This window comes from Delphinus delphis, chromosome 11, assembly GCF_949987515.2.
Source record: "Delphinus delphis chromosome 11, mDelDel1.2, whole genome shotgun sequence".
In the NCBI taxonomy this organism is placed as follows: domain Eukaryota; kingdom Metazoa; phylum Chordata; class Mammalia; order Artiodactyla; family Delphinidae; genus Delphinus; species Delphinus delphis.
Genome location: NC_082693.1, coordinates 44025076 through 44039491, shown reverse-complemented (window position 1 = coordinate 44039491; position 14416 = coordinate 44025076). Strand labels below are relative to the sequence as shown.

The 14416-nt window shown below is 45.7% G+C and overlaps 1 protein-coding gene, 1 long non-coding RNA gene and 1 other non-coding gene across 6 annotated transcripts in view; 1 reads left to right on the top strand and 2 right to left on the bottom strand.

Annotated features, from left to right (window-relative positions):
• Window positions 1-6162, top strand: part of RNF41 (ring finger protein 41) — a 26549-nt gene extending 20387 nt beyond the window's left edge. For 3 of the 4 annotated variants that reach the window (XM_060024976.1, XM_060024974.1, XM_060024977.1), the window contains 4 exons: window positions 710-981; window positions 1679-1814; window positions 2235-2338; window positions 3140-6162. In XM_060024976.1, the coding sequence (XP_059880959.1) occupies window positions 710-981; window positions 1679-1814; window positions 2235-2338; window positions 3140-3491 (864 nt within the window). In that variant the 3' untranslated portion in view covers window positions 3492-6162. The remainder of the gene's footprint in view (window positions 1-709; window positions 982-1678; window positions 1815-2234; window positions 2339-3139) is intronic. The other variant, XR_009521210.1, reaches the window with a different exon arrangement.
• On the bottom strand, window positions 3429-14416 carry LOC132433776 (uncharacterized). The gene is made up of 3 exons (XR_009521211.1): window positions 13875-14416; window positions 13183-13254; window positions 3429-3509 (listed from the first exon to the last, which is right to left on the bottom strand). It is a non-coding gene; the product is annotated as an uncharacterized lncRNA (long non-coding RNA).
• Window positions 13662-13743, bottom strand: TRNAS-CGA (transfer RNA serine (anticodon CGA)). The gene has a single exon. It is a non-coding gene; the product is annotated as a tRNA-Ser (tRNA).

Genomic DNA, 14416 nt, shown 5'->3' with positions numbered 1-14416 from the left:
TTTTTTTGAACTTTTGCCAGTAAATCTCTGCCCCCGCCTCCTCTCTACTTATCCCTCAAGACCCATATCAGATTCTGTCCTGTCCATAAATACCTGCCCTGATTGACCTAGACTGGAAAGATCTCACCCTCCTCTGGATTTCTTTGGCAATTATTGAGTATGTAATCCAGTTGGCAATTAATGTTGACTACTGGGCCTCCCTGGTGGCGCACTGGTTGAGAGTCCGCCTGCCAATGCAGGGGACACGGGTTTGTGCCCTGGTCTGGGAAGATCCCACATGTCGCGGAGCGGCTGGGCCCGTGAGCCATGGCCGCTGAGCCTGTGTGTCCGGAGCCTGTGCTCCGCAACGCGAGAGGCCACGGCAGTGAGAGGCCCGCGTACCGCAAAAAAAAAAAAAAAAAAAATTGACTACCTTATGTCCTCTCTCTCATTGTCCTGGAATATTATTTATATCTCTTACTGTTATATAACTTTTTACTTGTTTGTCTTATGTCACAATCCATTTGGACTATTGGGCACAGGAGACATATCTGAAGCCTGTCCGCCACAATGCCTTGCCCATAGTAGATCTATATTTTGCTGTGACCCCAGGGACCTCTGGTCCTAGAAGCTGCGCAGAGGCTTGATTGGCTTTGCGGAGTTAATCGTACCCAGGCTCTTAGCTCCTGCTAATTCTCTTGTGCCCCTTTTGCGCTGCTCTCCCGTCTAGGCGCCTCACTGCGAGCATGCTTTCTGCAACGCCTGCATCACCCAGTGGTTCTCTCAGCAGCAGACGTGTCCGGTGGACCGGAGTGTTGTGACGGTCGCCCACCTGCGCCCAGTACCTCGGATCATGCGGAACATGTTGTCAAAGCTGCAGATCGCCTGCGACAACGCTGTGTTTGGCTGCAGTGCTATTGTCCGGCTTGACAACCTCATGTCTCACCTCAGTGACTGTGAGCACAACCCAAAACGGCCTGTGACCTGTGAACAGGGCTGTGGGTAAGATTCCTGCCCTTCTTCCGCCCACACAGATAAGGGCCTTCCCGTTTATACCCCTGTCTCTGGATCCCCTGCTCGCTAGCTGAAGAGGTCTCCTGCAGGCAAGGAGTGTTCCTGGCCCCCCGGCTCCCTGCTCCAAGATCTCACCCATGCTGCTTTCCGAGCTACGATCTTTTTGCTCTTGCTTTAATGAAAGAAGGGAGACAGCAATTCAGCAATCTCTGTGATACCACTAAAGACTGATATACTTTATTCCTCCCTTTCATCCAGTACTACTTTTCTCTTTGTCAGATTGACTGCTCTAATATCCAGGCTTCTCATATTCCCTGTTGTCCTATTTTTTCTTTCTTTGGGGTGTGAAATATTTGATTAAATACTGATAGCTAGGGCTGTGAATCTAGGGCTTCTCAGAAGGAATGAGTGCACAGGCAGAATCTGTAGGAGGAAAGGAGAGCCACGTGGGAGATGAAACACTGTCTTAGACAGGGAAAGAGGCCCAGAGGAAGTAGACAGCAAAGGGACGAGGGAGAGCTGGGGAGAAGGAAATGAAGGCAATAAGCAAGAGGGCGCCTGAATGTTGGAAATGAATGAATGTTAGTCATTTCAGGTAGGAAAAAGCCCTCTCAGCAGTTATCTGCCTTTGCTCACATGTCCCATTAATGCTCCTATCCTGTTTTTTTCCCACCCTGGGTGGCAGCCTGGAGATGCCCAAAGATGAGCTGCCAAACCACAACTGCATTAAGCACCTGCGCTCAGTGGTACAGCAGCAGCAGACACGAATTGCAGAGCTGGAAAAGACCTCAGCAGAACACAAACACCAGCTGGCAGAGCAGGTAGGGCGCAGAGAACACAGGGCAGCACACGTCTTTCACATGCAGATAACCTCGCGCCCGTGGCCTGTGGGTGGCAGGCGTGGATGTGAGCGGCAGATCTGTGCGTGCGCTTGAGAGCCTGGTCAGTGGATACTCTGCCTGTGCATAGCAGTGAATCAGGCTGGAGCTCTTCTTGCTTCCCTTCATCCCATCAGTGGCATTCATTTACTTAACATTTATCAAATGCCTTCCCTTGAAGGCACTATGCTAAGCACTGGGGATACAGCTGGGAATGATACAGTTGTATCCCTGTCTTCATGAAGCTTCCACTCTGGTTGTTCCTCAGATCTCTCCATTTCCCTCATTCTCAGACAAACTTTTGTCTCTCATCTACTGTCTGTCTTAGCCATTATCCCTTGTTCTCCTCCCCACCCCCCACAGAAACGAGACATCCAGCTTCTCAAGGCGTACATGCGTGCAATTCGCAGTGTCAACCCCAACCTTCAGAGCCTGGAGGAGACGATTGAGTACAACGAGATCCTAGAGTGAGTGTCACTCAGGACGTGGAGTCATTCATCCCACGTCCTGGCACTGAGCCCTGGGGGGAGGGTAAGAAGAGGCCTGGGCTGGGGCCACTGCTTCTCAGGTGTTGGGATGAAGAACAGGGCCAGAGGAGGAGGCGATAACCTTCAACCCTAGCAGAGGATCTCATATTCTTTTGGGTGGTTGGAAGGGAAAGCTTACCCAAGAGTTAGATGGGTACCCACATGTACAAAGCCCTGTATTAAAGGCTGTGGGAGTGCTAGGAAGACCAAAAAGAGAAGATATTGTCCCTGACTTCAGGGAGCTTACAGTTCAGAGAAGAAGAGAGTACAAATCCAGGAAAGTGATCTAAAATACAGCAAAAACAAGTGAAGTAAACAAGCGAAGTCTAAGATCCCTTTCAGTTCTGGAGTTCTGCATAGTTCATAGACTAAACTGTGAGTCAGTCTGTATAGTGCAAATAGTGCTGCGAGGGACACAGTATAGAGGAATAATTGCTTCATTCAGTACACATTTGTTGAGCACTTACTACATGCCAGGCACCATGTGCTAAGTATTGGGATTTTTAAGAAAAATAACAGGAACCCTACTCTCGTGGAGTTTAATCTGGTGAGTAACATGTGGTGACACTCGGATGGGACCAACTAGGGAAAGATCTGGAGTTTCTGAACTAATGATGGAAGGAAAGAAGGAGGAATCGAGTTAGGTTGAGTGCAGAGCAGGCAGTCGTTCCTATTAGGAGAAAAGCCAATGCAGAGAAAGGGGACGAGCTGGACTGACCACCTCCAAATCCCTCCACACAGGTGGGTGAACTCCCTGCAGCCGGCACGAGTGACCCGCTGGGGAGGGATGATCTCCACCCCAGATGCTGTACTCCAGGCTGTAATCAAGCGCTCCCTGGTGGAGAGTGGCTGTCCTGCGTCTATTGTCAACGAGCTGATCGAAAATGCCCATGAGCGTAGCTGGCCCCAGGGTCTGGCCACACTAGAGACAAGACAGATGAACCGGCGTTACTATGAGAACTACGTGGCCAAGCGCATCCCTGGCAAGCAGGCTGTTGTCGTGATGGCCTGTGAGAACCAGCACATGGGTGATGACATGGTGCAGGAGCCAGGGCTTGTCATGATATTTGCGCATGGCGTGGAAGAGATATAGGCGATCTCGACGGGCTATCTGGAAGAGATGAAAATCAGAAAATCCTGTCACTCCAGCAGCGGGGCCCTGAGTCCTCCCCACTTTCCTTAATTCCGTGGCTAACGCTAGAGCCACACATCTCCCTGCTCTTCTGCCACTGAAGAGGGCCCCAGGGCACTCTGCTCAGGCTTTCAGGTGGGAAACCCAGATTCCCTCCATTTGCCTAATTTCTTCCCCTAAAATGTCTGTATATTTTCCATCTGGTTGGGAAAGTCCCCACCTCTATTTCTGTTTTCCTGCCTAGGGTCCTGGTTCCAGATGTTTTCAGAAAGCACAAAGATACTCATTTTCTCTAGAGGATCAGGATGGAGTGAGGCATCTCTAACTGTTCCCCTCCTCCAAAACCAGGGAATCCAGAGCAGGCAGGCCTTTGACTCTCTAAACAGCATTTAGGGGGCGGCTCTGGGGAGCAGACATCCTAAAGAAATGGTAAGGATGGAACAAAACCCTAGAAATAATGAGGCCAGTAGGCCATCGCTGGTGGCCCTTAGGGGAAGACTGGACCTCTGTGCCAAGCAATACCCTGTTCAGCCCACCTTAAAGGTGTGGGCTCCCGCCGGGTCTGCAGGTGTGCAGGTGGGGATGCTGAAAATTTCCAGATGAGCTCTTCTTTCCTACACTTTCTCACAATTAGGGAATGACAGGGTTGGGGTGAGGGGTTAGTCCATTGGGGTGAATATGCTCAGCAGGAAGCAGCTCTCTGGCTTTTGCTGAAATTGGGTAGGCACTGCCTCTGGCACAGGCCATAATAGTTCCATAGACTCCTCTCTCTCAGCCCTGTGATTGTAACTAGTTATTTTGATAATTTTCTTTGGCCATTGTTTGTTTATATTTCACTCCCTCCCTCACAGTTTTTCTTTTTTAAGAATGGCCTGATTATGGCTACCCCACTTTTCCAGCCCAGCCACATTGTTGGCAATTTAATTTATTTACTTTTTTTTTTTAAAGAAAGGAAAAAGAAAAAAAAATTTACAAAACTTAAAACTTTTCTTTTGCTGTTCCTATTGTGGGGATCTTTGGATAGGGTGGGACGGGGATGGGGTCTGTCTTATGTTTTTCCTTTTCAGCACAACCTTTGGCTTTAATATAGGAAAGGCTAAGGGAGTCCTTGGCTGAACTGAAGTCTGCCCCAGTCCTCCATAACCCATCTGAGATGAGGAGCTTCCTCTATTCCAGTGATGGATGTGACAGTCCCGCATCAATGGCTGTGCCCTCTGGAGAACTTTGCTCCCAGCCCATCTAGGGTCTCACTGTAAAACTCTGGACTTCGAGTATTAATTTTGAAGAAATCCTGCCCGCCACTCCCCCCAACACCCGGTTTCCTTGGAGATATATATATAGCTGGGTTCTAAGCTTCATCAGGCAAGATGGGATAGAAATTATGTCTCTGAGTACAGGCTGTGCTGTCTCACCCGTACCCCCTTAGGACTTCAGCTGCATTTCGGGATGCCCAGGGCATTCCTTAATCCCTGGGGTGACTAGCAGAGTAAGAGAAGGGGAGGAATAGTGGGTATGATTATCTTGATATGCAGGTGGAAGTGGGGCTGGAGAGAGATGCCATAAAGCTTCTCTTTTTGGAGCTTTTTCCAGGCCAGCTTGCGGTAGGTCTGGGTAGCTGGGTCATGGCTCCACTGGAACTGTGGGGAGGAGGGAATACAGCTTGAAGGGGGTGAGGAACAGTCATATGTTCCAGCTCCAGGACATTGTGCTCAGGAATTTGAAAACGCTGCTATACTTAGTCTGGTTACTACATTTCTTCCACTCCCCTCTGCCCCTGCCTGCCTTACCCAGGCCCATACCCTCCTGTTGTCACCCCAAGATGGAGCCAGGAAGCTCAGTTAAGGCTTCCCTACCCTTTGCACTAGTGTCTCTGCAGGTTGCTAGTTGTGTTATATATGTGCTGTTCCATGGTGTTGACTGCACTAATAATAAATCTTTTACTCAACTCTCTCAATTCTTAATTCACATCACTCCCCTCATGAAGGTTCTCCTCTGCTTTGGCCTTTCTCTCACCTTAATTCCCCTGACTTCTTCCTTGCTTTGTAACCTACTCTTGTCTTAGAACTAACCTCTGTTTTAGGAGGAGTTCTATCTGGGAGGAGTGTGCACCTCATATCTTCTTTGCCTTGTGTACCCTCCTACATCCTTCCCTCCTGACTCCTGTTCTGCACAGCTGAAGCACTCTCACCTGTCATCTGAATTGTGCTCTTTTCAGGGTTTACCTTTGCTCCAAATCCATGTCTTCCCTATGTGTTCTGGGATTTGGGGACATTTTCTATAGACGATATGCAAGTACCTTTCCCCCTTGTCCCACAAACACCTTTGCTTTGGAATCTGGGATTCCATTGAAGTCAGGGAACCCTCCACCCCCAGTGTCTCCTAACCAAGAAAGTACACAGGAGGAAAGGAACCTGGAATGACTGCACCTGCTGTGGTTGTCAAATCTTGATAAACCCTTTTGTAGGCATTTGCTGCCACCTCCCTATCATGAGAAAAAAACTCTTTTACCACAGTGTACCATATTATAAATTTGTTGAGCATTTATCGTGCACCTAACGCAAATCTAATAGCACTCTAGATACTTTAGTGGCGCCAAAAAAAAAAAGCATAAGGACATTCCTGTGCCCACTGAATTTACTACACTACACTTTCATACATACGAGGTCTGATTAGAAGATACTGATGAACGTATCACAGTATAGAGCACAAGTGGCAATATATGTACTCTAATGAGACCGGTAGTGCTTTTTTTTTTTTTTTTAAGCTTCAAAATTACTTTTAGAACCTGCTGCTCATTCTTTTGAATGTCATGAATGATGCCAAATCTTCCTTTTAAGGGAGATTTGGTTTTTTGGAAACAGTATTCATTGAATATCTATTCGCCAAGAACTCACTAGGGTGGGGCTGGGGGGGGGGTGGTTCATGTAGCCAAATGGCACCTACCTTCAAAGAACTTACTCCCTAATTGAGATGAGTGTATAAGAAGACATCATAAATGTGGGAAGTGGATCTTACCACAAGCAATATGTGAGCAGAGGGAAGATAAAGCCACTGATTCTGATAGGTTCCAGGAAAGACTTCTCCAAGAGGTGTATTTGTTTTAGATCAGAGGTTGGCAAACTACAAGTTGCATGCTGCTGCCTGATTTTGTGGGAAGAGTTTTACTGGAACACAGCCATGCCCATTTGTGTTATGTGTATTGTCTATGGCTGCTTTTAGATTACAGCAGTAGAGCTGAGTAGTTGCCATAGAACTACGGACCACAAAGCCTAAAATGTGCTATTTGGTCCTTTACACAAAATGTGCCAACCTGTTCTAGACTTTTAAGGTCAGGACAGTGGGCAGGGAAGTAGAGAGGGTTTGTTGTTTTTTTACTTTAGTATATACATTTGAAAATTCAGAACATTTTTCTACGTTGCCAAAATAACAAATGCTTAAAGTTAACAACGTATCCTTAATCTAATACAAATCTATGTTCACCCTTCCCCAGTTGGTCTAAGAAAAGTAGTTTTAGAGCTAATTTTTGTCCAACCCTGGATCCAATCCAGGAACCATGCCATTACAAAAGGTTCTGTGTTTTAACTCTCTCAGTCTGGATTCCTGGAACAAACTTTTTTTGGTAACACTTATTTGTTGAAGAGAATTGGGCCAGTTGTTTAGAGAGTGGTCTTGGATTTGACTGATTGCTTCTTCACAGCGTCCTTTAACTTATTCCTCTAAACCCTATTTTTCCTAAACAGGATTAGATCTAGAGTCAGAGAGATTATTATTATTATTATTTTTTTTTTTTGGCCACACTGCGTGGCTTGTGGGATCTTAGTTCCTGGACCAGGGATTGAAGCTGGGCCCTCAGCAGTGAAAGCGCAGAGTCCGAAACACTGGACCACCAGGGAATCCCCTAGAGTCAGAGAGATTCAAATTAACCAGTTCTGGGGATAAAAGACATCACAGGAGAGATGTTCTTTATGTTGTGTAACATCAGGACATAGGCCCAGTTGTCCCACCATTAGCCTAATCTCTTCACTGTACGCTTGTATTTGTTGAGAGAGATTTTTGAAACTGGCTAGGCGACAAATATGTGCCCTGAGCGAATGGGCAGCTGGCAGTGCAGCTCTGATTGGTCACTGCTATACAAGAACAGGGGCCCAACATTGCCCCTATTATTTTTTCAAGAACTTTTGGACATCCTAATGTTTATGCTAAATGTCACAACTTTTAAATGTTGGCTCAATATATATTTTTTTAATGTGGGCCAAAAAAAGAATAAAACAAAACAAAAACATAGGATCCACCAGAGTTTTTTTTTTTTTTTTTTTTAGTTACTCATCAGTTTATTCAACCCATACTTATGGAGCTCCAGGCACTGTCCTGTGTGCCGGAGATACATACAGCTGTGACAAAACAACCAAAGCCCCTGCCCTCCTGGCTGTAAAACTCTGGTTGAGGAGACAGACAAGAAACAAGATAATAAGAAAAACATGTTATGTTTGGTAGCATGAGTCCTAGGAGAAAAATAAATTGGGAAAAGGGGAGATGTAATTACAAACTGTAATTAATGTAATTACAAACTGGGGTAAGGGTCAGGACAGACACAAAGCAGGGTTTCTGCCCTAGATCTGGTGGTCAGGGAAGATCCATTTCTAGAGCAGAGGTCATTAATTCTATACTTCATCAGAATCACCTGGGAGTGGGGCTTAGTGGGTCCCATACTCAGAGACTGGCATTTTTCACATGATGCTTCTGGTCCCTGTGGGCCATATTTGGAGATGTTTTGGTCTGGAGATGTGAAGGCAAGATAGTGGAGTGGCTAGGAGCCCAGACTTCAAGGACAACAGCTCTGTGATGTGTAACCTTGGGTAAGGTACTGATCTCTCTGGGAGTCGACCAGAGTTTGCAATCTCTATTTTAAGCTGAGATAATACCATGAATAAAAACAAGTGAAGGTGAAGGACATGTTGAAGAGGGAACAGACTAGTGTAATCTGAAGCATAGAGTTTGTTGAAGGAAGTAATGGAAGATAAAACTAAAGATAATTTAGGGACAATTCTTGGTAGGCCTTGAATACATGGCAGGGAATTTGGACTTTAGTTTTACAGTTAGGTTTTTGAGAAGAGGAGTGACTTCCAATTCATGATTCTGATGACGATGGGAAAACAATGAAAATTTGGTGACAATATTAGTAAGCTTTGCAGTAATTCATGTGAGAGGATTAGAACTTGAAATAGACCAGGAAAGAGGACAGAGACATGAGGGGAGAAAAATCAACAGGCCTTAGTAACTGACCAGATTCACTCAGCCAACATTTACAGCATGCCAGTCAAGTGCCAGACGTGGTTCTAGGCATTTGAGATACACAAATAATTGTATATTCCTTGAAAGGAATTTAAAGCTTAGGTGACGTACACTTGAACAAATAACGGGAAATACAGAATAGCATATTGCTAATAGGTAGGAATTAAGTACAATGGGACAACAGGAGGAAAGGGGTCAACTGTCTACCTGGTGGGATGCAGGAGGGAAGTTTTCTCAGGAATCATTGGAGCTGAGTTCCAAATAGGATCAGATATTGGCAATGAGGAAAGGGGCTAACAGCCAGGTTGAGCACGTACCGTGAGTCACGAACTAAATATTAAACATCTAGTCATCCCAGCAGCTTTATAAAAAAAGACTATTATCATGTCCATTTTCTATGTGGGGAAACCGAGACAAAGGACAAAATTCACGTAGCTAATAGTAAGAACTGGGATTTGAACCCAGAAAGTCATTCCAGAGCCTGGGCTCCCAACCAGTGCACATAACAAGGGGCATGTAACTAAAGATGAGTCACAGATAAAGACAGAGGTTTCTAATCTGTGAATAAGAGGACAGTGTCGTTAACCTGAATAGGGAGGAGAAGAGGATGAGCAGGTTTCAGGGGTGAAGTAATGAGCTCATTTGGGGAACAATCGGTTGGAAGTGCTTCCCCATAAGAGGGGGTTAGCCAGAAAAAGGAAATGTGGGTCTACAGCTTAAGAGAAAGAAGTTAGGGTTAAAGACGTGGATTTGGAAGTTATCTTCCCAAAGGTGATCAAGAAATTCCAGGAATGAATACAGCCACTAGAGTGAACGCGAAGAAAGCGAAGAATGTGACCTTAGGGACTTCCAGAAGTAATCTGGAACAGAATCTGGAAAACAGATGCATGATAAAGGTGGCTAGTGCTCAGCTTTTTTTTTTAAAGTAATTTTGAAGTAATGAATCATTTAAATGTGGCTCATAAACTAGCTGTGAAGGAGTTCCAGAAATGTTTTGTGCGATGAGAGCATTCCTGAAATAAGTGTAGGTTGAGATCATTTCAGCTCAAGTCCTCTAATGATTTGCTTTACTGGATAAACTTCAGAGATCCAAGCCTCTTAACATTTGGAACAAGTCAACAACTTGCAAGGGGATAATAAGTTCCTGTGTGTTAGATTTCCCCACATTAGCTTTTTAGTCACATAAAAGCAATTTGGATTAAGATCTAAGAATTTGTAGCTGAAAAAATCAGTATAGGGTGGCATTAGCTAGTCATTGGTTTTAAGGTGAAGAGACAGAAGGAAGGAATTAGGCTGTGATGTGGAGACACCCAGCCTGATTAGATTAGGGTATCTTACTGGAAAGAATTAAGGATTTAAAAAATGGGTGATTTAGGCAAGGCATATTGATAATAGGAGCATGTGTTTGAACAGATAGGGCACTGAAATTCCTAGACGGGATTAATACGATGAAAGCAGTGTTTTAGAGATTTAAGTGTGGTGAAACTGGGGCACCTGAAGGCCATTGTAACACAAGCATGAAATAGATGATGTGATGGAGGAAGCAATGATTGATGAATGATGGGCATGGCAGAATAGAAAATGTCTGATAATTCTTAAGGTTGGAAATAGATGGAATTGAGAGAATAGTACTAACAAATGGAAAAAGTTGAGAATGTGGTTCTGGGAAAGAAAAAGTTTTGTTTGTGTTTTAGGTCGGAGTCCCCAACCCCCAGGCCTCGGACCGGTCAGGGTCTGCACAGCAGGAGGGGAGTGGCGGGGAGAGCCAGCGAAGCTTCATCTGCCACCCCCCATGGCTCACACTGCCGCCTGAACCATCCCCCTCAACCCCTGTCCGTGGAAGAATCATCTTCCATCTTCCGCGAAACCGGTCCCTGGTGCCAAGAAGGTTGGGGACTGCCGTTTTAGGTGACATTAGGTCAGCTGTGCAGACATATAGGCAGCTGGAGATATAGGACGATGGTGTGGCTGAGAGGCCATGCCTGGAATGGTAGCTTGGGGTTTCTCTTTCTCGAGGAGGGAAAAGAATGAAGCTTTAGTAAAACTCCTCAGAAGAAGGGAGAAAATGAGATGGAGAAACAGTGTTCTAAGAGAAAAGCAAGGAAGTACAATGTCTCTCAAGCCCAGTAAGAAATCAGTGGTTTCAAACATAGCAAAGTTTTCTACCACAGGCTATTAAAGATAGCATGGAGCTGGAGGCAGAGGGTATACATTTTATTTTATTTTATTTACTTTTTAATTTATTTGGCTGCACCGGGTCTTAGTTGCAGCATGCGGAATCTAGTTCCCTGACCAGGGATCGAACCCAGGCCCCCTGCATTGGGAGCTCAGAGTCTTAACCACTGGACCACCAGGGAAGTCCCAGAGGATACACATTTTATTTAAAAAAAAAAAAAAAAAGAGTAGAAAACAACATGGTGATTTGAAAGTGTCAAGTGAAGGTATAGTATTGTTTGTCCTAAATTAATGAAGGATTGAATGAGTAGAGTAGGAGAATTTTAACTTGTTATGGAAGGATATTCATGGAAGCTTCCTTAGGAGGTTGAAATGAGTGGGACTGCAAGCCAAGGTGCAGAAGGTAACTTCGGCTCAGAAGAGCAAGGCCAAATACTGAACCAGAAAATGAAGAATGCCAGTGGGTAGAATGTAGTAAATACGTAAGAATAGTGAGAAAGGGGGGCTGGTTATGCAACACAAAGAAAAATATAAGGATAGAGAGATAGGATTTGTTGGGATGGAAGGGTGAAGGAATTGTGTGGGTGGTAGGCTATGGGGATGGTTACAATTTGAAATTATCTATTGTACAGGAAGGTTCAAAGTCTTGGCCTCTCACCCCCAGAGTTACAAGTCAAGCATCTGAGAGTGAAAAGTAGTATCTCAAGTACCAAACAACCTCAGCCAGTTTATTCTGGATCCAGATCCTCCATTTTGTAAACCATGGGGGCCTTCTTCTCTTCACAACATAGTTGTCGGTTGCCCTCTGCTGGTCAATTTTGGTCTTGGCTCTTCAGATATTTAAATTTGAGAGTGTGTGCAAAATGGGATTTGGTAGGAAGTCCAGTACAGAACCTATTAGATTCTATTCATTCAGTACATTTTTTTTTTATCACATCTATGTCTAAGGCCTAGTAGAGGAGGTACAAACAAATAAAATACACAGTCCTTACTCTCAAGAAGCTTACAGTCCAGTCTGAGTGAAGATTAAAGCATGTACACATGACTATGTTAAAAAACACCCATGTACGCAAAAAGGTTTTTTTGGAGTGGCTTATATGTGCCAAGAGTGTATATTCTATGGGGGAAGAAGGATTTCACATAGAAAGATTAGAGAATAGGATATGGTGGGAGACAGGTGGTTAGAGAAGACTTCCCAGGAGAACCAACATTTAAGTGGAGACTGAGAAGAAGGTAAGGATGAGAAAGATTATTTCAGGCAGAGAGCAGCATGAACACAGAAAAATACTATATGCCACCAGGAACTAACAGAATACCAGTGGATGAAATGTAGTGAATATGAAAAAGTGGGGAGAAAAAAAGGGACCAGGTCATGAAATACAAAAAGCAACCATGGAAGGGTTTAAGGTCCCCGGCTACCTTAAACCGGGGTAGTGTGGATGCTTTAGTGAAGCTTTATATATACATCAACTCATGTGGTCCTCAAAAGTACCCCTACCTTCAGCAAGTGGTGGGTCCAGCCTGCACTCACCTCTGAGAAAAGTGGACACAGTTGAGACTATTTAGGAGGTAGAATAATGTAACTTGTTTTATTTTATTTTAATTAATTTTTGCAGAAGCGTGTCAAAGGAGATGCCTTGCATTCAACCTAGTGGATGGTGGTGGTAAGTTCTAGCTGTTGTAATCAAGAACCTCAAAGAGGAGGGGTAAAAAGATGGGGAGGATGGAAAATAATAATGGTGTGGGGGCCAGGGGGAAGGAAGTGGTGAGAGAAAAACAGCATGAATGGAAAAAACAGCATAAGCAATGATAGGAAGGTGGGAAACTCCAAAGTGTAAATGTGTAAAAAGCTCTGTGAATTACCTTTGAACCCCCCTGCCCCCTGGGGAACCTTCTTGGAGATGTGGCTGTGCAAGAAATAAAATACAAAGAGAACATCTTCAACAGGTATCCTAGATATTCCCCACAGTGAGCAATTGGGAATAGGAAGAACGAGCTGAGGTGAGTACAGGAGGGTTAGAGGCTAGAGAAGGATTAATACCCTAGCTAGGAACTTGGAACATGGAGAATTTAGAACACATAATGAGCACTCAATAAAAAGTGAGTTATCTTCGCACACTCTGGCTCCAGCTAGATTGGCAGCGTTCATGATTCAATAGGTTACTCCCCACTAGCCCTGTGATACCTGAGGTGCAGCTCTTCACAGCAATCCCAGTGAGAGAATGCCTTGTTTCCCGGGTCTTCATTGTAATCAGGCCTACAAGATGTGACGTCTGGTCATGAAATCCAGAGGTGCCCTCTTTACCTGGAAACTCCAGTTTTGACTATTATAGCACAACAGTTATTCACATTCCCGAACAAAACTTAACCTTTCTTCAACCAAATCCTTTGCTATGCCCTCCCAAAAGAATGAAACAAGGTATGCCAAAACTCTGCTTGCAAAGCTGAAGTTACAGAACTCTGAAAGTGCCTTGTATCCTAGCAGCCAATACAGTGGTGCATAATTACGCTTCTCATGGTCACCCTCATTCCCGCCCCCTCCCCCCAAATCCAGAGGTGAGACCTTCTGGCTTCTGTTTCTGAGACAAAGGGAAGTGCACGAAAGACACGTGGAAGACAAGGGGCTCCCTTCACACACTCTTGAGGAGAAAAAAAAAAAGCGGCCGTCACGAACAGGATTCGAACCTGTGCGGGGAAACCCCATTGGATTTCGAGTCCAACGCCTTAACCACTCGGCCACCGTGACTTCCAAAACCACTCTCCGCCGCGCATTTACAGAAGGGGTCCGCATAGCGACCCGGAGGGAGTGCGACACGGGGAAGCCGGGCCAGGCCCAAACACACACACCCTGTGACCTCCTCCCGCCCCGCTCCTTACCTCTTCCTCCACGCCGCTCAGAGGAATAGAGTCTGGTGGACCGGGTGACCCAAGGAAGGAGGGTCTCCCGCCCCACGAAGATGAGGGTCTCAAGGAGCGTAAAGCTATTCAGGAGGCGACGGTGAGGCCTGCAGAGGAAGCAGTTGGAGAGGAGGGGCTGGGCCCCCAGGGTAGCGGCTAGGGGACTCCTCGGGTTACGGAGTGAGAGGCGGACCTGGGACATGGCCTTAGGGGCGAAGGAGGCTCAGAAAGAGCGTAAACGGGGAACTCCTGGGGATGGATGAAAGGAAAGAACTTCTTGCGGAAAGGGGTCCGGGGTTCCTTGGGATTAGGGGTTCCGTGGGGTTAGAAATGGGCAAGGTGAGGACTACCCGGAGCTATGGGCTGGGGGCTTCTCATGCCACGGGCATCCCCTTGGGGTAGGATAGAGAGGTACCCCACTTCCCGGGCTGAAAGACAAGAAGAGAAAAGGCTTCAGGTCGGTAAAGGGCGATCTCAGGGGAGTGTGCGCCCCCTCCAGGAAACAGCCTCCTCCCCGAAGC